This window comes from Fundulus heteroclitus, chromosome 1, assembly GCF_011125445.2.
Source record: "Fundulus heteroclitus isolate FHET01 chromosome 1, MU-UCD_Fhet_4.1, whole genome shotgun sequence".
NCBI lineage: Eukaryota > Metazoa > Chordata > Actinopteri > Cyprinodontiformes > Fundulidae > Fundulus > Fundulus heteroclitus.
In genome coordinates this window covers 43,892,439-43,915,914 of record NC_046361.1, presented here as the reverse complement: position 1 = coordinate 43,915,914, position 23,476 = coordinate 43,892,439, and the positions used below count along the sequence as shown (strand labels likewise).

Genomic DNA, 23,476 nt, shown 5'->3' with positions numbered 1-23,476 from the left:
GTCTTAGTGGGAGGACTTCAGAACTGGGTCCATGTTCTCTACGTTCTTAGTCTCAGTGAGGACTTCAGAACCGGGTCCATGTTCTCTACATTCTTAGTCTTAGTGAGGACTTCAGAACTGGGTCCATGTTCTCTACGTTCTTAGTCTCAGTGAGGACTTCAGAACCGGGTCCATGTTCTCTATGTTCTTAGTCTTAGTGAGGACTTCAGAACCGGGTCCATGTTCTCTACGTTCTTAGTCTTAGTGGAAGGACTTCAGAACCGGGTCCATGTTCTCTACGTTCTTAGTCTTAATGAGGACTTCAGAACCGGGTCCATGTTCTCTACGTTCTTAGTCTTAGTGAGGACTTCAGAACCGGGTCCATGTTCTCTACGTTCTTAGTCTTAGTGAGGACTTCAGAACTGGGTCCATGTTCTCTACGTTCTTAGTCTCAGTGAGGACTTCAGAACCGGGTCCATGTTCTCTACATTCTTAGTCTTAGTGAGGACTTCAGAACCGGGTCCATGTTCTCTACATTCTTAGTCTTAGTGAGGACGCGGGAAGCAGCGTTCTGGATCAGCTGCAGCTGTCTGATCCACTTTTTAGGCAGACCTGTGAAAACACCGTGTCACACAGCACTTCTGTCTTCAGGGTTGTCATCGTGAAAGTTGAAGTCTCCCACAATAATTAAACAGTCATAATCAACACATATCACAGACAGCAGGTCACTAAAATCCTTAAAAAAGTTTGATGTGGACTTAGGAGGCCTGTAAACATTCAGAAACATAGTTCGTACCGGGCTCCTTACCTGGAGAGCCAAATGTTCAAAGGAGTCAAGTTTTCCCAAAAACACCTTTTTACACTTTAGTGAATCATTAAACAATGTTGCTACTCCTCCACCTTTCCTTTGCTGTCTGCTCTCACAAAGAAAATTGTAGTTTGGAGGAGTCGACTCCAGCAGAATAAGTTCTTCATTAGATTAATGTAACCATGTTTCTGTTAAAAACATTACATCAAGATTATTGTCAATAATGAAGTAATTAATTACTTATCATTGCTTATCATTTGTTTTGGCACTGGTTGAGCTTTGTTTTGGAACAAAGCTGATGGTCCATGGTTCACAGAATAGAAGATGTTTGAAATCCGTCGTTTTGCACCTGACCTATTTAGTAATAATAATAATAATTGATCTCACAATGGAGAAATTCACTTCTGCATCTTAACCCATCCCCTTGGGGAGCAGTGGGCTGCCACTGTGTGGCGCCTGGGGAGCAATTGGGGGTTAAGGGTCTTGCTCAGGGACCCAGAATGGAAGCTTGTGGGAGTTGAACTCAGAACCTCTGGGACTGAAGCTCTGTGCTCTAACCACTAGGCCACCACTCCCCTGATAGAGAGAAACATTTTCTGCTGAACAGATGTCTCCTCTCCCAGAAGATGTTAAAGTTGTCTATGAAGGTTACAGTTGTTTTTTGCATGTTTTTTTTTCAGCCATTTGTTTAGCATCAGAATTCTGGAAAAAATCTTGTCTCCACAATTAACGGGCGCACGAGGGCCGCTGAGAAACACCTTGACATTAAGGCCATCAACTAAGTTCAGTAGACGAATGTAATCCTCTTTCAATACTTCTGATTTTCTTATCGTATTGACGTCCTTCAGGGCTTCAGCTAGTATTATGAGTTTTTCCAGAGTCGGGCGTTCTTTCAAGATCCTTGGAAGGATGTCTGAAATATCAGACACCAGGCCACAGTTCCTATCGTTATAAATCAACACCTCTGTGTTTTTCTTGTTACAGAAATGTTTAATCCTACTTACAGATCCATTGCATAATATCAGGGTCCTCAGCCAGTGTGTCTTTTCTCTGGTAGGTTAGAGCGAAAATTGTTGACATACCTCTGATTGATGTCATGATCCTCCTGGGTCACATTTTGGAGCGGAGCGAATCTGTTTAGTAACAGAATTCCAGCATTTCCAGCAGGTTTACTCCTATCATTTGTTGTGAGAACAGCCCGTTGTTGTTTCATTTGTCTTGGGACATCTCTCTGTAGTCTCGGCCAGTTTTCTTTGTCTGGGTGTGGGGTTCATTGATCCTTTGATCTTGCACCCAGAGTGGTCCAGGGATTCTCATTTTCCTCAGGGAACTGTTTGTTCGCTGAGTCGCTGGGCTGGTGGTCACCGCTCGGAATCACAGGCAGGGTTGTTTAATTTCCATGCGCGTCGTTTACATCATAATTCACTTCGAGCCGACAGATTTTCACTTCCATAACAGCTTCTTCTGTAAAAGCTTGTCAAAGTCCATTGTGGTGAAGGTAGGCATCTTTTCAAAATCAAAAAATAAATAAAAGAAAATAAATAAAATAACTAAATCCAACTTAGTTGTTACTCTGTGGTTTTGGTTAAGAGATAAAAAGGAGATAAAAAGTAAAAGGCAGGAAAATGCAAGCAAGCAGGGAGCACAGAAAAAAGCGTCCGAGCAGGCAGAGAGGCGGAGTGACATGGTACCATGTAACATTCTAAGATAAGATAAGATAGAACTTTATTCTAAGATAAGATAGAACTTTATTCTAAGATAAGATAGAACTTTATTGATCTCACAATGGACAGATGTACTTGTGACATCGGCTCTTATAAGCAACAGAAGGTGTACCAAGGAGGAAAAGGTGCATGAAGTATATACAGTGCATCCAGATATATACAGTGGGTGGGAAAATAATAAAATAAAGAAGAGATTTAAGGTGACTTATATACATTCATGTGGTATTCTGCTTCATAAACATCCACAACTATCAAAGGGAGCCTCGTTTAAAGTGGTACCACTCTTTTTACTTTTACTGGAGTAAACATATGTAAAGTAGTGCGACTCTGACTCGACCCGCCTCTGATGCATCTATGGCTGACAGAGTCACCTCTAACGTCAGACTGAACCTATTGTGTAAAGTTAAAGTCCGTGCTGAAAGCTAAGGCATAATTAGATAATCACTGTAAGGAGGAGGAGGCGGCTCTGATCCAGAGGACCAGGGGTAGGAGTTAAAGCTTCTTCCTACTCCATGTTCTCAACTGATTATACAGGTTGTTACATTTGTTTGTACTTTTACTTTTTTATTTTCTAGTTATGTTCAGAATAAACAATCAATCTTGATCCTCATCATCATTATGGCCCGTCTGCTGGTGGGAAAGGTACTGGACTCTTACTGGGAGCTCTGGTTCAGTTGGCTGACGGCGCCGCAGTCGTAGAAGGTCATGTTTCCCGTGGTGATGGTCACGTGACCAAACGTCAGCGACACGGGCAGGGTCATGTGATCTGCGGGGACAGACATTATTCAGCAGGTGAACAGAACACGGAGCAGATCAGCAGACGTCAAACCCTCACCGCTTCCTGCTGGCATGGGTGGGAGGAGCTTTGGCGCAGGTGAGTGACAGGTAAGATCTGTTCCCATGACAATGGCCGGCTGAGGGGGGAGGTTCCCGAAGACGCAAAGAAGAGACTCCGTCCCTTGTAGGACAGGTAACTGGATCACTGACAAAGTTACCTTGGAGACAAAGAGGTACAGAGTTCTGGTTCCGGATGGGTCTGTGAACTGATATACATCACTGGACCGGACATCATGTGACCCAAAACTGGTTCTCTTTAAGGCAAATAAACTTTTATAATAACTGACATTAAATGTAATTTAGTGCAAGGGTTAAAATACTAAAACTACACATTTTACCTGATTAAATAAAGGTTAAATATAATACAAGGATTTCAATAGTCCTGAATAGTAATTAATTTGTGGAATTTATGAAGGAAACAGAATCTGATCTCTGGACATTTTCACATTAGGGACTTTTACGCCAGTTGTGCTGTAAAGGCTCCACCTGTCATCAATAGGGTTTATCTCTAACCAAGGCCAGAACTTTACTATTTATCCCTGTCTGACCCTAACCCTTCTAAACAGTTCAGACACTGCGCAGGTTCTAAAGATTCCTCCAACGCTGCCTCACTTACTGAGGATGAGGTAATCACGTTTGGGAGGATGCCAATTATTTTATTTTTAATGTAATCAATTTTATTTATGAAGAATCCCATAAAGTCATTACTACTAAGAGCTAAGGGAATGGATGGATCAACAGAGCTGTGGCTCTGGGTAAGTTTGGCAACTGTATTGAAGAGAAATCTGGGATTATTCTTATTCTCCTCAATTAATGATGAAAAATATGCTGCTCTAGCTCTGCGAAGGGTCTTGTTATACAACAATAGTCTGTCCCTCCAGATTAGGTAGGATTCCTCTTGGTGTGTAGAGCGCCATTTTCTCTCCAATTTCCTAACATTGTGCTTCAAGGAACACAGCTCTGAATTAAACCAAGGAGCCAGCTTCCTGTGAATAATCACCTTCTTTTTCAAGGGAGCTACATTGTCTAATGCAGAACGCAATGAGGAAGTCATACCGTTAACAAAGACATCTATTTGTGAATGGGAAGAAACAACATTGCTGCTATCTGCAGGGTATTTCTGCAATACTGACGATATTAAAACGGGGACAGACTCTTTAAAGTTTGATACAGCATCATCCGATAAAGATCTACTATAATGGAACCCTCTTTTGGGGGTGGAGAACTCAGTTAGATTAAACTAAAATGTTATTAAAAAATGATCAGATAGGACAGGGTTGTGAGGAAATACTGTTAATTCTTCACAATCAATGCCATATTTTAGCACAAGGTCTAAAGTATGGAGCCAAGAGTGCGTCGGTTTATGCACATTTTGAGCAAAACCAATTGAATCTAGGATAGTTTTAAAGGCTATACTAAGGTTATCACATTCAGTGTCAACATGGATGTTAAAATCACCCACTATAATAACCTTGTCAGTGTTTATCACCAAACCAGATAAGAAGTCTGACAACTGATCCAAAAACTGAGAGTAACGGCCTGGTGGACGATACAAAACAACAAACAGAAGAGGTTTTATTGCTTTGCAGTTTGGATGAGGAAAACTGAGGGTTAAATGTTCAAAAGAACTGTAGTTATTAATTGGCCTGGGAGGCTGGGACTAATTAATAAATCAGACTGAAAGATGGTTGCCACTCCTCCTCCTCTTCCCACAGATCTGGGAATGTGGAAATTTGAATAACTGGAGGGAGTTGACTCATTTATACTAATGTAGTCCTCTTGTAGCCAGGTTTCTGTGAGACAAAACAAATCAATCTGATTATCAGAAATCAATTCATTAACTAACAAAGTCTTTGGAGGGAGAGACCTTATATTTAATAGACCACATTTTATTGTTTTATTTTTAGGTTCAAGGTGAACCATATTGATTTTTATCAGGTTTTTATGATTTGTTCCTTTTAGATAAGTTTTTGATCTGTTAAGTTTTGGCCGTGGGAAAGACACCGTCTCAACAGGATAATGGATGGGTAACAGTACAGAAGCTGCAGAGAGGTGTGTTAAACTACGGCTCTGCTTCCTGGTCTGGACCCTGGGTTGTCAGCATTTAGGAGAACTAATAAATCCGGCCAGATTCCTAGAAAGAAGAGCTGCACCATCCAAAGTAGGATGAATGCCATCTCTCCTGATCAGACCAGGTTTTCCCCAGAAAGTTCTCCAGTTATCAATGTAGCCCACGTCGTTTTCTGGACACCACCTAGACAACCAGCGGTTAAATGACGACATGCGGCTAAACATGTCATCACTGGTCAGATCAGGCAGGGGACCAGAGAAAATTACGGAGTCCCACATTGTTTTCGCAAGAACCCAGGGATCAGCAGAGTCCAGGGGGCAGCAGAACCTGGGAGCAGCAGAACTCAAAAAGCAGCAGAACCCAGAGAGCAGCAGAACCCAGAGAGCAGCAGATCCCGGGGGGGAGACTGACTTCAGTCTGGAGCGGCAGTCAGGCAGAAACCTGACAAACTGCAGGGATAGTTTACTTTAAAATATCAGACAGACCAAACAGAGCCGCTGTGAAGTGCTGCTACTGGAGCCGAGCTTCTGGGTTCACTGAGTAACACCACATAAAATAAACAGAGTCTGGACTCAGAGCTTGGCTTGTGGGTTGCTGGGAGAGAACGGCCTGCAGGCCGTCAGAAACGTCCTGGATTTATGTTTGGGGAGGGAATGTAATTCTAAATCGGCGATTTTCTCAGCTTTAATTGTAGCCATATTTTATAAAAATCAGATAAGAAATAAGAGTTTTCTGTGACAGATTTATGCTTGTCACTGCCTGTAGCGGCTAATCTCCGGCTCCCGGTACGAGGGCTTCCTGCTCCTCCCCTGGCACGCAGCAGAAACCCAGCCATCACTAAATGAAAGCTTTGGTCCAATCAGTAAATACATGATGGTTAGAGAGAGATACGGCAAGTAGAGACTGAAAGGTGGGTAGAGACAGGCTGGTCAGCAAGATAAAAAGATGAAGAAAGATAAAAACTTGGGCGTAACAATACATCAATCCACGTCAATATATCCATTTAATGATTAACAATCTAATTACATCGATGCAAAATGGAAATATGGATCTATATCATCATTTATTTAGAAATTCAGCCATGACACTATGGGTAGCAGGTGATCTATTATTATTATTATTATTATTATTATTATTATTATTACAATTTAGAAGTTAGACAAATGCTGTTTTAGATTAAAATGTCTGATATTTGTAAGAACTTCAAAATAAAATGGTCAACTTTTTCAATTTGAATAACAGCGTAATGTGGGCAGATGATATCGTATCGATCAGGAATCGTCTATCATTTCACCAGATTTCGTCTTCTAAACAAATCATCGTGATAAAGGTGTTGATTTATACCCCTGATAAATACTTTAAATAAACTCCAATGTCCTGCACACCTGAGTCTGCTCCTCTCTGCTCTGATTGGCCGGCTGCAGGCTCTGCACTGCGATGCACTGGTCGGTCGGGTCAAAACTCCGCAGCCAATGGTTGGCCAGCAGATGGCGCTCACACTCATGTTTACGGGAACACCTGGTGGACACAGGTATGAAACGATCAACCTCTGGCACAGCGTGCAGTTCTTTCGATGTCCAGTAGATGGCGTTAGCAGGCCAACAAAACAACAAGGCGGGAGCTGCCCGATGGATGGAGGACGTTACCTTCCCTCCAGGACACACCAGCCGCAGTACGGGTCTCTGATGGACAGACAGGAGCGACAGTCCGTCTGTCTCTCACAGGACGACACGGGAACCTTTGACACCTGAGACAGAGACGAGAAGCTGAATATCTGACTGGTGGAGGAGCGCCGATGTCAGGATGGAGGAGGGTCTCTCACCCGCTCGTTGGTCAGAACATAGACATGCCGCTGGTTCTGGTCCAATAGGAGGTCAGCACTGATGGCTCCGCCCCTGTCCACTGACACGCTGCCGTACAGGTCACCTGACCAATCAGGGCGCACCAACACCTGCATCACAGCAAAACATGAGGGTTTAGTCCAGGTGCGAGGCAGCGATCTCAGAGCGACCCGGACCAGATAGAGCAGATCCAAAGGTTCTACCTGCTTCGTAAAGTTCATGTCAGAGCTTTTTCTTTAAAAGCCAAACCTTAGGAGAGAAAATAATCTAAAGAAATCAACACCAGAAACAGAGAAAGAGGACGGAAACCAGAAGAACGACCCAACATCTGCAGACAGAACCTGAAAGCTCTAAAATCCTCCAGCGCTCCTTCAGCCGCTGCTCTGGCTCCGCCTTCCTGCCGTGTTCTGAGATGACACGGTCTCGTGGTTTTTGGCCACAATATTTTAGACCGTTTGAGTAGCAGCACGACGCTAAACGTCACGACAAGCCTGCGATCAAAAGAGCTTAAATCCTGCAGAACAAAGGAGAAACACAAGTTTCTCTCATAAATCAGAACATCGAGTCTTTTCTCTGCAACCTGGAGAAGCTAAAATATGAAGCGCTGAGGACAGGAGAGGACAGGTGAGGACAGGAGAGGACAGGTGAGAACAGGAGAGGACAGGTGAGGACAGGTGAGAACAGGTGAGAACAGCTGAGAACATGTGAGAACAGCTGAGGACAGGTGAGGCCAGGGGAGGACAGGTGAGGACAGGTGAGGACAGGTGAGGACAGGTGAGGACAGGTGAGGCCAGCTGAGAACAGGTGAGGACAGGTGAGGACAGGTGAGGACAGGTGAGGTGGTGCAGCGGTCAGAACGCGCCGTAAGCGATCCTGTAAGGTTCCTTAGTAACGCTGCAGGCTTCAGCAGTAGATTAAATCACAGCAGCTCCTCCGTTCAGCTGCTTTTACTTTCTGCTACCACAGAACAAGCCTTTATGTCTCCTTTATCGCTTCTTTAGCTCCTGGTTCCCAGATTGGTTTTTGTTGTGGTTCAAGTGTGTGTGTCAGTTTGCAGCATATCGTTTGGTATTTTGCCGCCAAAGGACTTGGACAGCTAGGAGTGAGTGAATGAGGTTAGCGTTAGCATCAGGTATGCACAGGTACGTGCACCTGTTAGGGTGAGGGTGTGTTCACCTTGTGCAGACGTCCTTCTCGGTCTCCCAGGAAGGCGATGGTGTCTCCGGCCTCCGTTGCGGCCGTAACAGAGGTCAGCTGGGTGTTCAGGCTGACAGTGGGCGGGGCTCCAAGGGGTACGGCGCTGGCGATGGGGTTGGGTGTGTGTTCCCCCCCACAGGGGTACTCAGAGAGCGAGTCCTTCAGAAGGAACGGAGAGGGAGAACATGATGTTTACGTCTCTGAAACCAAGACAGACGCTAATGTCCAACTGCTGGATTTGGGTCAGATTGCCCTGCAGCTGCCTGATGATCCGCAGCGACGTCTGCAGTTTATCCCCCAGCAAAGCTGCAGCCTTCAGACGCTGAGCAGACATCGGGTGGAGGCGGTGGAGGAACCACCAGGAGCTGCAGGAACCGTCTGAGTGCTGCAGGCTGGATGGGAAGCACCCATTCTGAGCCGGTTCTGATCTGCTGTCTCACATAAACCTGTTCATCCCTGGCCTGACCTTCAGCTCCCCTCATGCAGCAGCGACACATGAAGGATTAAACGCAACAGCATTTTTCCTGAAAAGCATCTCTGAAGGACCTAAAGACCTGAACTTCCCTCCAGCTGTGTTTAACAACCTGAGAGATCCACAAAAAAAGAGATCAACAGTAATTCATGAATGAAGCTGCCTGCTGAGCTGCGTCTCGGTGTATGTGTTAGTGAGAGTGACTGGGTGAATGCGGCTCTAGTGTACAACGCTTTGGGTGGTCAGCATGACTGGAAAACCGCTTTATGAGTTCAATCCATTTACTATTTGAAGTTAAATACCACAGACAGGACACGTGTCTGCAGGACGGACCCCGTTTATTCCTGCATCGCTCCTTTCTATGGTGAAATGAAGTCTAGGAGCTCCACACCATGGTCTTCACACCTGAAGCTTCTCTGCTGCTCATGGAGCGATGTTCCTGCTCCAAACACGGTATCTCCACGGTTCCCATCAGCCACGTTCTCCCGCCTCATCCTGATCTTCCTTCAGGAGTGTAGTCAGGCGTAGACGGCATGGCGGTTGAGTCCATTACTTATTGCTTTCATGGAGGACCTGATTCTGCTCTGCAGGTCTCTCTGCAGGTCTCTGTGAGAACTCGGCCTCCTGGACTCTCCTCTGATTATTCGTCTCAGCCACATCACCTGTTTTACCTGCTGGCGGCGGTCAGAGGGCCGGTGGCACTGACCATTTTTACCATTTCTTTTCCCCTCCCAGAGACATTGGAGGAGCATCTGGTCATGGATGCTTTATGGTGAAATTGATAAAATCCTGTTATTTTCTCTCCTGTATTCTGGTCCCTGCTGTTCAGTGGAACATTCAGAAGTTTAGACATATGTCTGTAAGTAGAACCATGCATATGTTCTGCAACAGTAAGGTTGTTTGCTGTTAACTATCAGATGGTTCTCACTAAAGAGAAAACCTCTCTGCAGACCATCAGTCAGCCTGAACCGGCTCGTAGCAGTTTACGCCTCTAGGGGGCAGCATTGCTTTCTAAGTACTGATGGATTTCAGCCGCTCTCCTGAATTTCTCCAGATGTTCCGTACTTTTCCACGCTTTGTGGACCCATCTGGGTTCATACATGCGTGGATCCTTTGGGTTGTTGATTTTATGTCAACAAGCCCATTAGAAACATCAGCGCCTTCTTCAGGTGAGAAGGAAGGCAATAGGTAAACAGGTCAGTTTGTAAACGTTTCAGTTCACACCCCCAGGTGGAACCACCCTCTCACCCACATCTTTACCTTGGGGAGTTTCAGACACTTGGACGACACGGCGTACTCGATGTAGGCCTCTTCCTGCCCGCTGCCACCTCGTCCACCCTCCGTGTAACACGCCTCCTGCGCCCGCTGCATCATGCCGTCCAGCTCCGCCATCCCATAAATACAGAGCGCAGAGCGGCTCGTTGCTACAGGTGTCGATGCCTGCCCTGCCGCCATGACGACAAACAGCGCTGGTCTACCTGAGATGTTTCCTAGCCAGGCCCCCTGGGCCAGGTTGTAGCCGCCCCGGCAGAGCAGCGGCACCTCCACGTACGAGTAGAAGCTGCGGTCGGAGGTGCAGAGCCGCGAGGCGTACGTCCGGTACTCCTTCTTATGCCACATGTCCCGCCGGGAGAAGAGGAAGTAGACGTGGTCGCCGTGGGTGAAGGCCTTCACGAAGTGGTTGTTGTATTCTGAGTAACTTCCCACAACCAGCTTCCCCAGCTCCTCCTCCTGGGAGAAGGCTCTGCGGGGCGGAGTCACCGGGTACAGGCGCCGCGTTGTGATTGGAGGGATGTCTCCAGGACCCCTGCTGGTGTACCCTCGACCAACCAGCATGAGGCGCAGCTCGCCGCCAGCGGCTTCCTGTTTGCTCCGAGTGGTTATCACCACGCCGACGGTGGAGACCCGAGGGTCGTTGGCCGCTACGTACTGCGTGTCGACAGGGTTTGAGGTCCGGTAGATGAGCTGAGAGATGTTGGTGAGACTCCTGCAGAGAAAACAGAAAACGTAAGACAGGTTCAAGCTGATAGAACCAAACACCTGAAACTGGACCGAGGCTCAGGGGTCACCGCACTGATCTGTTCAGCTGACGTTAAACTGCTGCTTTTATTCTGTCATGTGATATTATCACCATGATCATCAAAAGGGTTTGATTGAATCAGAGTGAAATCCGACCCTCTCACTTCTCAGGAGACTTCTACTTCTGGCTGGAGCCTTCAGGGGGGCTCCCACCCCAGCTCTTCAGCATCTCTCTCAGACCACCTCTCCCTGGGGCAGACCAGGAAAAGGCTATCTCGGACCATGGGCCCTGGCACGGGCCTGGCCGACGCACCTGGGGGAACTTCTCGTCGCCTGGAGAACATGTCTGAGCAAATCAGAGTTAAGTTTGCTGTCTTAACCTCATAATCAGATGCAGGAGGAAGGATCCTGCATGCCAAAAACAGCCTTGTTGTATTTCTCCTCAGCCTGTACAGGGAAGCGAACCCCAAATGCTGCTGGAAAGCCAGCAGCAGAACCCACTGCCAATGTGAGGAAAACCCCTGCTCAAATCATGGCTGCAACCGGGTCAGAGACCAGGCCTCCAACCCCGACCACATGCTGCTGCAGAGCTAAGCGCCTTGCCCGCTGTTGGACAAACCAACAACGTTCCTGCTTTCAACGCTCCTTCCTTGGAACGGCCAAACTGGACAAAAGTCACACAGTTAAAAGACAGGTCTGGACACAGGGAGCTGAGGCAGAAGTTATTGGTTCGTTTGTATCTCGTTTGGACAAACGGTTACTTTAGAACAAAGGGCTAACAGAGGTAGCTCACGCTAGCCTTCGTTTCATGGTAATGCTAATATCATTTGAGTGTGTTTTTCTTTGGTTATAACAAGGTTACCGCCACAAGGGTTTCAGACATTGATGGGACATTAATGTTTACATTATCCAGCACACTCAATTATGACTAAAAATAAAGCTAAAGCTTTCATTTGTTAGCGAAGAATGCCCGCTAGCCAAACTGCTATTAGCCTTGCTAACATCCGGTTTCAGACATTTCAAAAGGAGTGTTTTAAAGCATAGAGGCTTAACCATTCTGCTCAGCCATCCTTCGATGGTATTATGAGTCTTATTCCCGCATTAATATGGAATATTAATGTTGGTGTAAAATTTTGCTAACTTTATGCTGTAACCTCTTAGCCACTGATTTGCTACAGTGACCCATTACAGTGACGCATTAACAAGCTCGGTCATAAGGGTTTAAATGATTTTACTGGGCAAATCAGTCTTTAGAATATTATTTACTCAAAATAATGTTCTGTGTGACTTGGCCTTTGCATTGTGAATGGATTGAAACACATGTCAAATGTTTTTAACTCCATTCCATGCTTTTGGAATCAGATCTGCAGTGAACCAGGATTCACTGAATTATTCTGCTTATGATCAACCACTTTTGTTTTGTCTTTTGTTTGTTTTTGCATGTAAATAGTTCCTTAGCTTAGCTTCTTTTTATCTTCATTTTGCTTAGTAGTTTAGTTAAGTTTCACTAGCCTAGTAGAGAGGATTTGTTAATCGAAATATTGTGTTAATTCAGATAAACAGCATTACATAGTAATGTTCTCTGGATGTTCATTTTATTTGTTATTAAATTCTTGAACTTGAAAAGAAGCTGTCACTCCTTTGTTCTATGTGTGTGCAGGTTTTGCTGTTAAAAGATCTCTAGTGCTCGAATTCATCCCTTTCAACCGTTGTCTTGATATCAGCTTAAGAGCTGATCATCACCAGACAATACTTAACAGACAGAGAGTTATTTAATAAACATTAAATAACTTTAAACAGTGTATAATTGAACAACGCATGTCTCGCCGTGAGGGGCTGAGGACCCAGACTGGGTCTGGCTGCTGTATGATTGACGTATGTACGATCCGCGCGGACATGAGACGTACAGCCACAGCGACTGCAGCATTTATGTTCCGAGCGACTTTTCCTCCGAAGTATCCCTTTTCTCCCAGACTCTAGATGGCAGCGCTGCACTCCTACGCCAAGCGTACTACATCCCCACTAAACATAGAAGTAGAAAACACAATCGTTTCCAACATTTAAGCCGCTTATTTTCTTCCAAGAGTGATGACGATTTCTCTCCAGGAATTGTTAATTTGTTGATCATGGGGATCTTTATGGGCTGAATCGTAAAGACGTCTACATTTACAAAGCTCCACCAGAAGGGGCGCTTGCTCCTCCGCCATGTTTTTTTCTGCGCGGGACTGACATTTTCCCAGGTGTGCGGAGCGGAAACTTTTGCCCATGCGGAGTCGTCAAGCTTAAACCATCAACAGGTCATTAAAAAACTCACAGAAACTAGCGCGGACTTACCGCTTCTCACAGATTCCTTGGAACAATGAACCACAGACAATCAGGCTCCCTGGCTCCGCCCCTTGCCCCGCCTCCATCAGCAGCAGTTTGTTGTGGTTATGAGTGAGCGTGGCGGAGGGGCAGTCCTGAGGAACAATTGGCGGGAGGCAATCCGGAGAGTCCAGGTGAGGGCCGGTCTTAACGTGTGCCATCACCTCCAAGTCAGATGTCAGCTGATACAGGTGGTCAACTCCGCCCACATATAGCTGCCCCGTCCCCGGGTCCAGCAGCAGGTGAGAAAGAGGGGAGCCATCCAGCTTTACCCACTGCATCGAGGCATCTGCAGGGTGGGAAGGATGGAGGAGGAGGAGGAGGAGGAGGAGGACTGATGAGGACATGGAGGAGGCCAACATGGCAGCTCCTCTTTACCTGCAACAGGTGAGAACAAGAGATTCTATGAGCCCGAGCAGAGGAACCAGGCTGAAGATTATCTAGTCTGACAAGGACACACATCAGTAAATCAGCTTTCTCACTAAAGTTCTCATAAGGTTAGTTCATCAGTTCAGAACCAGACCCGACAGTTCAAAGTTCCACCCAAGGAGAAACGATCCATTACAACCATTGTAAGAAAATGTACGAAAAACACAGGAAATTTAAACCAATTAAACATGAATAAACATTTTAATAAAATTACTGTTGCTCTGATTAGTGGAACATCTGTGGTGGTTCTTATTGCTGAGGAGTTCTGCTTCTGATGACCTACATGATTTATGGACTGTTCAGACAGACAAGAACGAGGTTTTTAAATTCCAATCTCTGATAAGCATGAGGTGAGTGCAGTGAATTAAAGGCTGGTTCTGATATGACCCATTTCCTTGTGTTTGTCAGAACTTTGGATGAGCTGCAGCTGCCTGGTTGATTTCTGCAGAGACCAGAGAAGAAACTGTTGCAGCAACCTAGAATAAAGACACGCCGCCGATTTCTGACAGGAAACAAGATGGCAGGAGACTGATGGAGAACGGGACTTTAAAAAGCTCCTGATTTCTAATAGAGTCCTGATCTCTGACCTTTTTATCAGGTTTGGAAACAAAGCAAGGACTTCTGCCTGTTCTGCATGAAGCTGGGGGAAACTCTGACTCACAGTGAGTTACTCTAGTGGACTATGGTCATGTGTTGGTGAGAGATGATGTAAAACTCTACAAATACAGCTGTGGGGAGCATGTAGATGTTGGATGTCAGGAAGTCAGGAGGAACGAAGCCTTGAGGAACAACAAATGTGATCTTTGTTGACTCATCATTTGGGCCAAAAACAACCATCATCTGCCTGAATGTGGACTTTATGGACTTCAGCTCAGCCTTCAACGCCTTTCAGACATGCTGGCCCTGAAGCTGCATGTCTGCATAGCTCTGCTCCTGGATCGTTGGTTTAACCCAACCATTTAAAAAAAGTAACTAATCAAATAGACCTGTTGTATTAATTTGTTTTTTGCCCACATACATACATACATATATATATATATATATATATATATATATATATATATATATATATATATATATATATATATATATATATATACACACACACACACGCTCACACCTAAATTGTCCTTTGGTGTGAGTGTGTGTGAGCTGGGCCGGATTTTAGCAGGGGCTTACCGGGGCTGCAGCCCGGGGCCCCGGCATTTCGGGGGCCCGCGCACCGCCGCGGCGCTTGGCTGCGAGGGCCGATCAACGCCGCTTGCAGCTTTAACATCCTTCATATGCGGCCTATCAGCGTACCTCGAGTCGCTGTTGCACGTTCCATAACAACAATGTTTAAAAACCATGGTTAGGAGACGTCTTAGACTTAGAAACTGAGTAAAACCAAGGGTAACTACAGCGAAAGAGTGGAGGAAAATGCATATTTTCCCTACCTGTACCACGTGATATGACGTCACGTTCTAAAAATAACTCGCTCGCGGAACGCCATTTGTTCTGGCAAACGTCCATCTTGAATGCTTGCTTGTTATTGGTCCACTTTTGACGCATCTTACGCATTGGGGAGGAGGAACGTCAAGGGAAACCTCCAGCAAAAAAATCCAGAAAAGTGGGCAACTTTTCAAATTTGATATCAGACTAAGGCTTAAATGTCTGATAACCCTTTCACTCATTACTGAAAGGGCTTGGTGTTACTGGTTAGGGCAGTGGTGTCCAAACTTTTAGACATGAGGGTTAATATTATGTTAAAACAACTTTGGGGCTGTAAAATAATTTTGAAAACAAACTTGGTCTTTTTTAAAGTTTATCTGCTAAATTAAAGTAAAAATTTAAATGATTGTAGATACAAAACAAAGATTGTGCATGTCTGCATTATAAGACAGGCTCAAAGTTTCAAACTTTTCAGGGTTGAGTATTGTTTTCTTATTTGGTTTGCATTTGAGTAAATGTAGGTCGTGTTTGTGGTTCGAGTTCCCACAAAGGAATTGAATGCAAAAGTGTCATTAATAAATGGAAATCTGTATTTTGTTCTTCATATTTTTCAAGATGTTCTCTGTAAAAACCTTGGTCTAGAAAATGAAAATTGTTCATTTGCACCCACCTCTGCTTTTATTGAGAACCGGGGGCTGTAAAAAATACTTCAGAGGGCATATATATATATATATATATATATATATATATATATATATATATATATATATATATATATATATATATATATATATATATAGACTCCAGCCCAGGGGCCCCCATCCTCCTAAATCCGGCCCTGTGTGTGAGAATGGTTGTTTGTCCTGTCTGTCTCTCTGTTGCCCTGCGATAGACTGGTGAACCCCGACTTTCATTTTGCAAAAGTAAATTAAAGAAAGTTGCTTTTATGTCAAGCATTTCCTCAGGGAGTTGACCTGAACTCAAAGTGCAGCTAGAAGCTGTGAATCATGCTGGTAAAACAAGATGGCTGCCCTGCCGTAGTAAACAATGAAAATATAACTAAATGTATTAAACAATGAACTGAGAACAGGCTTCACTTCACCTGTTTAATTTCAAATTAACTTTAAAAAAATAAGTAAAGTGTGGTAAAAGTTTCCTCTTTACAATATTTTGACAATATATTTTCCTAAACATGTAATGAGCTTTGCTGCTGTTCTCTTCGTGGAAGCCCAGTGAGAACATTGACAAAATAAAATCCTGATTTTCCAAAAATGAAAGCTTAAAAAACTGAGGACCAGGACTCCCTAACAGCTCATCACTGAACCTGCTGCAGGATGTTCTGGTGGGAGTACCGGTGTTAGCTGCAGAACCCTTCAGACAGAACCGCAGCTCATCCATTCTACTGACTGATCATCTGATTCTGGTCCTTTCTGCAGCAGCTCTGACTGTGTGTGTGTTTCTCAGGTCAGGTTCTGATATTGATACCAGATGTTCTGTCCAAATGAAGTTCTGTGAGGAAGTGTGTAATGAAGGAGCAGCAGGCTGTGAAGTGCTGAGGAGAGCAGAAACTGACCCGAGATCAGAGCCGGGCTGTGAAAAGCATCCGCCCACAGAGTCTCTGCGCCATGATTGAATCTGATTTCCTCTGTGGGCCCTGCAGGAAGACCCGTTTTTGCAGAATTCGAGGAGGACTGAACCATGACGGTCTCAGCTCGTAGCGAGCAGCATCAATGTTTCACGCCTCAAATAAGAAATATGGAAATCCACCTGAGCAGGTGAGCCTGTGCCCTGCAGGAGCCACCAAACTCATTCAGACATTTCTCTGCTTCACGTTTTCCATCTGACCGTCGACTGCAGCTGCCTGTAGCCACGTTGCTATGGCAACAACCTCGTATCCACAGCAACGCTTCTCAACACCTCAAACGGCGATGTTATGGGATGTTATGGGACTCAGACTCGGGTGGTAAACTGGGTTAAACTGGTTCCACTGTTCCTCTGCTCGCGGCTTCAAGCTGACACCTGACATGAGAACCAGGAGACGGTCCAACCGCAGGAGAACCTTCTGAACCTTCAACCCGAGCCGGACCTCAGCCGCCTGGCTCCTGCAGCACGGCACACAGACCCAGCTGCAGAACCTGGAACAGCTGCAGAGTTCCTGAGTGAACTCTGGTGTTTCCTCTGACAGGTTCAGGTCTCAGAAACCTTCACAGAGCTCCTCTTAACTGTTGTAGTTCCCTCTTCAGCCTGCAGGTGTAAATAAACAAATAATAAAAATAGATTCTGAGCCAATCAGAGCAGTGGGAGATCATCAGAACCTCTGGCTCAGACTATAAAGCTTGCATCCCTCTCAGAGGCCGTGCTACAAGATTCACATCGTTCCACATTTCCGTGGGAATCCTGCAGAGCGCTGGAGGAGGAACAGGCGGGAGAACGATGGGGAGAACGATGGGGAGGTCAGGAGAAGAGTAGAAGGAGAGGAGACAGCTGCAAGCACCTGAACAACAGAACAAAATCAGCTCCAGAACCGCTCTCACCAAAACTGCCCAGAGGCAAGAACCTTTAAGCCAGAGAACAACCTGAGAGAACCTGGAGACCCCTGAACACACCTGAACTACCTGGTGTGTCCCTGAACGAACCTCCTTCAGCTCCTACAGGTTCTCAGGGCGTCCCCCTGTGAGCAACAGAACCACTTCTGCAGGAGATCTCTGGTTGCTGGTTTTAATCCCAACTGGGTTCTCCTGTGAGGGTTCTCTGCAGGATCCTCACCACATCTTACTTTGTGAGGGTGCAGAACTGTTCCATACGGACCAGAACCTTCTGAGACCAGATTCTTAACAGATCTAAGCTGCAGCTGCATGAACACACATGTGAGAACATTCCTCTATCTTCAGCCTGAGTATATTCTATCTACAGAACCAGAACTGCAACAAAACCCACCAAGTGTCAGAATATCCGAACCACCTGACCGCTGTTTGACCTGGATGTAGCCAGAATTGGACCCAGGGAACCATCTGGAACATTTTTAGTTTAAAACTGAAAGGTTTCAATTGTTAAAGTTCTCCTGAGGTTCTGCAGCACCAAGCTGAAGATGGACCTTAGAAGATTTCAGTTCAATTCAGATCAGTTCATATAACGGCGAATCACATCACGTCATCTCAAGCCTCTTTCCAACGTCAGCTTCCATCAGATCCTCCAGGTTGGTGAGAAAGTTTCCTCTCTAAGGAAACCCAGCAGGTTGCATCAAGTCTCTCCAAGCAGCATTCACTCCTCCTGAAAGAGCGTAGAGCCACAGTGGACAGTCGTCTGCATTGTTGATGGCTTTGCAGCAATCCCTCATACTGAGCATGCATGAAGCGACAGTGGAGAGGAAAACTCCCCTTTAACAGGGAGGAGAACCTCCAGCAGAACCAGAACCAGGCTCAGTGTGAACGCTCATCTGCCTCCACCCACTGGGGCTTAGAGAAGACAGAGCAGAGACACAGAAAGCACAGAAGCTCACATTGACCCAGGAGTACTTTCTATGGTAGAGAAGACAGAGCAGAGACACAGAAAGCACAGAAGCTCACATTGACCCAGGAGTACTTTCTATGGTAGAGAAGACAGAGCAGAGACACAGAAAGCACAGAAGCTCACATTGACCCAGGGGTACTTTCTATGGTAGAGAAGACGGAGCAGAGACACAGAAAGCTCAGAAGCTCACATTGACCCAGGAGTACTTTCTATGTTAGAGAAGACAGAGCAGAGACACAGAAAGCTCAGAAGCTCACATTGACCCAGGAGTACTTTCTATGTTAGAGAAGACAGAGCAGAGACACAGAAAGCACAGAAGCTCACATTGACCCAGGAGTACTTTCTATATGAGAGATAAAAGTAAAATGGTAGACTAGCTCCACGTGGAGGGTCAGTTTCCAAAACAAGAAGAGTTTGAACCAGAAAATCTGGAGGGAGAAGCCTCCAGCTGATGAGAGGTATTGGGCCAAATGGCAGGAGGAGAACCAGCTGGTTCTGGTTCTCTGATGGTTTGGAAATAAATTAAGCATAGAAACTTTTCTGGGCATCTGGAGAAACCTACAGAAGTAGAAGGAGGTCCTGCTCCCACTGGCTGGGGCTGCAGGTGCTCCTGATTTCCATGGTAACATGGGATGCTGCAGCTGCAGTGAAATATGCAGCAGTTTACTCTGCTAATCGCAGCAGTTTGTTCTAAACTCCTCTTTTGTTTCTGTCAGAACGACACCACCCCACCCCCAGGAACCTTTATTTCCACATGGACCCCCCCCCCCCCCCCCCGTATGTTAATGAGGGACAGCCTGCTTTCATCACAGAGAGGTGATGATTACAGGCTGCTTCACCTCAGGCGCACACACACACACACACACCTCCACCCACATATTATCTCTGTGGTTTTTCTGCCGACTCGCACACTCCGTCTTCAAAGAGCAGAAACACGCACACACACACACAGATAGAGAAAGTGGGAGCGCTGCTGAGAAGTGTGTTCCTCTGCTCTTCAATTTCTTTTCTTTGTTCATTTCCTGTCCTTCCCTCTCGGCGACTCCCCTCCCTCTGCGTTTGTTCTCGTCCTACTTTCAGTCTGCTGAGGAGCAGCACAGCTGCTTCTGTTCTGGAACCTGGTGCTAAATCTGCTTTAAAGTCTAGTCCTGAATTAGTTCTGAGCTGTTTTTCACAGGACCTGCTCTCAAACCTTCTTGGTTCTAGATCATCCAAGTCACAAACACCCCTTCAGAGTATCTGCTCCGTACCGCTAAACAGAAATACTGCTGTACAACAGAGCATGAAGAACATATACCAGCAAGCAGGAACCACCTGCAGGGTTTACCTGCTAACTGAGACTACAGACCGACAGAAATGCTATACACTACAATCATTACTTCTAGGTACCATAATACTCCAACATACTATGGGTATTTACCCTTGCGAGATTTCAAAGGGGTCGGGTGCATTGTGCAACGGGTAGCAGTAGAGGGCGGGGACCTTGGCGTTCCAATCCTCGGCTGCAGAAGCTGGCTCTTGGGACGTGGAATGTCACCTCTCTGGTGGGGAAGGAGCCGGAGCTAGTGTGGGAGGTTGAGAGGTTCCGACTAGAGATAGTCGGACTCACCTCGACGCACCGCTCTGGCTCTGGAACCAGTCTCCTTGAGAGGGGCTGGACATTCTTCCACTCTGGAGTTGCCCCTGGTGAGAGGCGCCGAGCTGGGGTGGGCATACTTGTTGCCCCCCATCTCGGTGCCTGCACGTTGGGGTTTTCCCCGGTGAACGAGAGGGTGGCCTCCCTCCGCATTCGTGTGGGGGGACGGGTTCTGACTGTTGTTTGCGCTTATGCGCCAAACGGCAGTTCAGATTACCCACCCTTTTTGGAGTCCTTGGAGGGGGTACTGGAGAGTACCCCTCCTGGGGTCTCCCTCGTTTTGCTGGGGGACTTCAACGCTCACGTGGGCAATGACAGTGGGACCTGGAGGGGCGTGGTTGGGAGGAATGGCCCACCTGATCTGAACTCGAGTGGTGTTTTGTTGTTGGACTTCTGTGCTCGTCATGGATTGTCCATCACGAACACCATGTTCAAGCATAAGGGTGTCCATATGTGCTCTTGGCACCAGGACACCCTAGGCCGCAGTTCAATGATCGACTTTGTTGTCGTTTCATCTGACCTGCGGCCGCGTGTCTTGGACACTCGGGTGAAGAGAGGGGCGGAGCTCTCCACCGACCACTACCTGGTGGTGAGTTGGCTCCGATGGCGGGGGAGGAAGCCGGTCCGACCGGGCAGGCCCAAACGTACTGTGAGGGTTTGCTGGGAACGTCTGGCTGAGTCCCCTGTGAGGTGGAGCTTTAACTCCCACCTCCGGGAGAACTTTAAACACGTCCCGAGGGAGGCAGGGGACATTAAGTCTGAATGGACCATGTTCCACGCCTCTATTGTTGAGGCGGCTAGTCGGAGCTGCGGCCGCAAGGTTGTCAGTGCATGTCGCAGCGGCAACCCTCGAACCCACTGGTGGACACCAGCGGTTAGGGAAGCCGTCAAGCTGAAGGAGTCCTGTCGGGCTTTTTTGGCCTGTGGGACTCCAGAAGCAGCTGATGTGTACCGGCAGTCGAAGCGGCAGGCGGCTCGGCTGGTCGCCGAGGCAAAAACTCGGGCGTGGGAAGAGTTCGGAGAGGCCATGGAGAAAGACTTCCGTACGGCTTCGAAGCGATTCTGGTCCACTATCCGGCGTCTCAGGAGGGGGAAGCAGTGCAGTACCAACACTGTTTACAGTGGGGGTGGTGTGCTGCTGACCTCGACTCGGGACGTTGTGTTTCGGTGGGCGGAATACTTCGAAGACCTCCTTAATCCCACCAACACGTCTTCCATTGTGGAAGCAGAGCCTGAGGACTCTGGGTCGGGTTCTCCCATCTCTGGTGCTGAGGTTGCCGAGGTTGTTAAAAAGCTCCTCGGTGGCAAGGCCCCGGGGGTGGATGAGATTCGCCCTGAGTACCTTAAGGCTCTGGATGTTGTGGGGCTGTGTTGGTTAACGCGGCTCTGCAACATTGCGTGGACATCGGGGGCAGTTCCCCTGGATTGGCAGACTGGGGTGGTGGTCCCCCTATTTAAAAAGGGGGACCGGAGAGTGTGTTCCTACTACAGAGGAATCACACTCTTAAGCCTCCCTGGTAAGGTCTATTCAGGGGTTCAGGGCATTCGACCGTGTCCCCCGGGGGATCCTGTGGGGGGTACTCCGGGAGTATGGAGTACCGGGCCCTTTAATAAGGGCTGTCAGGTCTCTGTACGACCGGTGTCAGAGTCTGGTCCGCATTGCCGGCAGTAAGTCGGACTCGTTTCCGGTGAGAGTTGGACTCCGCCAAGGTTGCCCTTTGTCACCGATTCTGTTCATAACTTTTATGGACAGAATTTCTAGGTGCAGCCAAGGTGTTGAGGGGATCCGTTTTGGTGGCCTTAGGCTTGCGTCTCTGTACCGCTGTACCGATTCGTTGTGGTGAAGAGAGAGCTGAGCCAAAAGGCCAAGCTCTCGATTTACCGGTCGATCTACGTTCCTACCCTCATCTATGGTCACGAGCTTTGGGTCGTGACCGAAAGAACGAGATCCCGGATACAAGCGGCTGAAATGAGTTTTCTCCGTAGTGTGTCTGGGCTCTCCCTTAGAGATAGGGTGAGGAGCTCAGTCATCCGGGGAGGACTCAGAGTAGAGCCGCTGCTCCTCCACGTCCAGAGGAGCCAGTTGAGGTGGCTCGGGCATCTGGTCAGGATGCCTCCTGGACGCCTCCCTGGTGAGGTGTTCCGGGCACGTCCCACCGGGAGGAGGCCCAGGGGAAGACCCAGGACACGCTGGAGGGACTATGTCTCTCTGCTGGGAACGCCTTGGGGTTCCTCCTGAGGAGCTGGCCCAAGTGGCTGGGGAGAGGGACGTCTGGGCCTCCCTACTGAAGCTGCTACCCCCACGACCCGACCCCGGATAAGCGGAAGAAGACGGACGGACGGACGGACGGACGGAGATTTTCTTTAGCTTTTTTTGTATCAGATCAGCGGTCGTCAAAATAATCGATATCTCGATATAATACTAATAAATGAATTATTCAAAGATACTCATCTGTGTCTTGATTGATATCAACCGACCCATTTGTTCTTCGGATTGAAGTGCTGCAACGACAGAAACTCTCAGCCTCCCTGCAGCTCAACAACGATCAGCTGCTGGAAGCTTAAACTCTGCTAACATGTCATCTTCAGCCAGAAAAACACAAGAGTCCCTTTATAAACATGGCAAACACAAAAACTTTGTTTAGAGGAACTTTCCCTATAAGGCAGACTGACAAGAAAAAACAAAATGCTGAGCAATGCTACAAGCTAACGCTACCTACTAGCTATCACTACCTACTTGCTAATGCTATCTACCACTGATTTCTATTATACACTGGAGTGCTAATAGCCACTGTTAGAACGAGTCGCTTTTAAGCCACCAGCCGCCATATTGGTACTCCCTATTTCCCCCCAGTAACTAGGGAATATGAGCGCTACAACAACAACGATTTTCTTATGTTCGGGGGGGGGGGCTTAAAACCTTTAAAATGTCAAATGCCATATACTTTTATGTTGTGTACTAAAACTATCAAGTACTGAGAAAGTCATGTGCTGAAATATTTTGCATATTGTTTATATATATATATATATATATATATATAGTGCTGTCAGTTAAACGCGTTATTAGCGGCGTTAACGTAAACCCATTTTAACGCCGACAATTTTTTTGTCGCCGTTAATCGCGCGTCAAAACACACACACTGTTCCCTAATGTTTTT

General features: G+C 46.8%; 1 protein-coding gene across 1 annotated transcript in view; it reads right to left on the bottom strand.

The window, feature by feature from the left end:
• plxnb3 (plexin B3) overlaps window positions 1–23,476 on the bottom strand; it is a 90,014-nt gene that overhangs the window by 30,681 nt on the left and 35,857 nt on the right. Inside the window, exons 3-10 of the mRNA XM_036143968.1 lie at window positions 13,283–13,690; window positions 10,190–10,916; window positions 8,437–8,616; window positions 7,242–7,370; window positions 7,066–7,166; window positions 6,805–6,937; window positions 3,347–3,506; window positions 3,169–3,277 (exon numbers count right to left, since the gene is read on the bottom strand). Coding sequence (XP_035999861.1) covers window positions 3,169–3,277; window positions 3,347–3,506; window positions 6,805–6,937; window positions 7,066–7,166; window positions 7,242–7,370; window positions 8,437–8,616; window positions 10,190–10,916; window positions 13,283–13,674 — 1,931 coding nt within the window. The 5' untranslated portion in view covers window positions 13,675–13,690. The remainder of the gene's footprint in view (window positions 1–3,168; window positions 3,278–3,346; window positions 3,507–6,804; window positions 6,938–7,065; window positions 7,167–7,241; window positions 7,371–8,436; window positions 8,617–10,189; window positions 10,917–13,282; window positions 13,691–23,476) is intronic.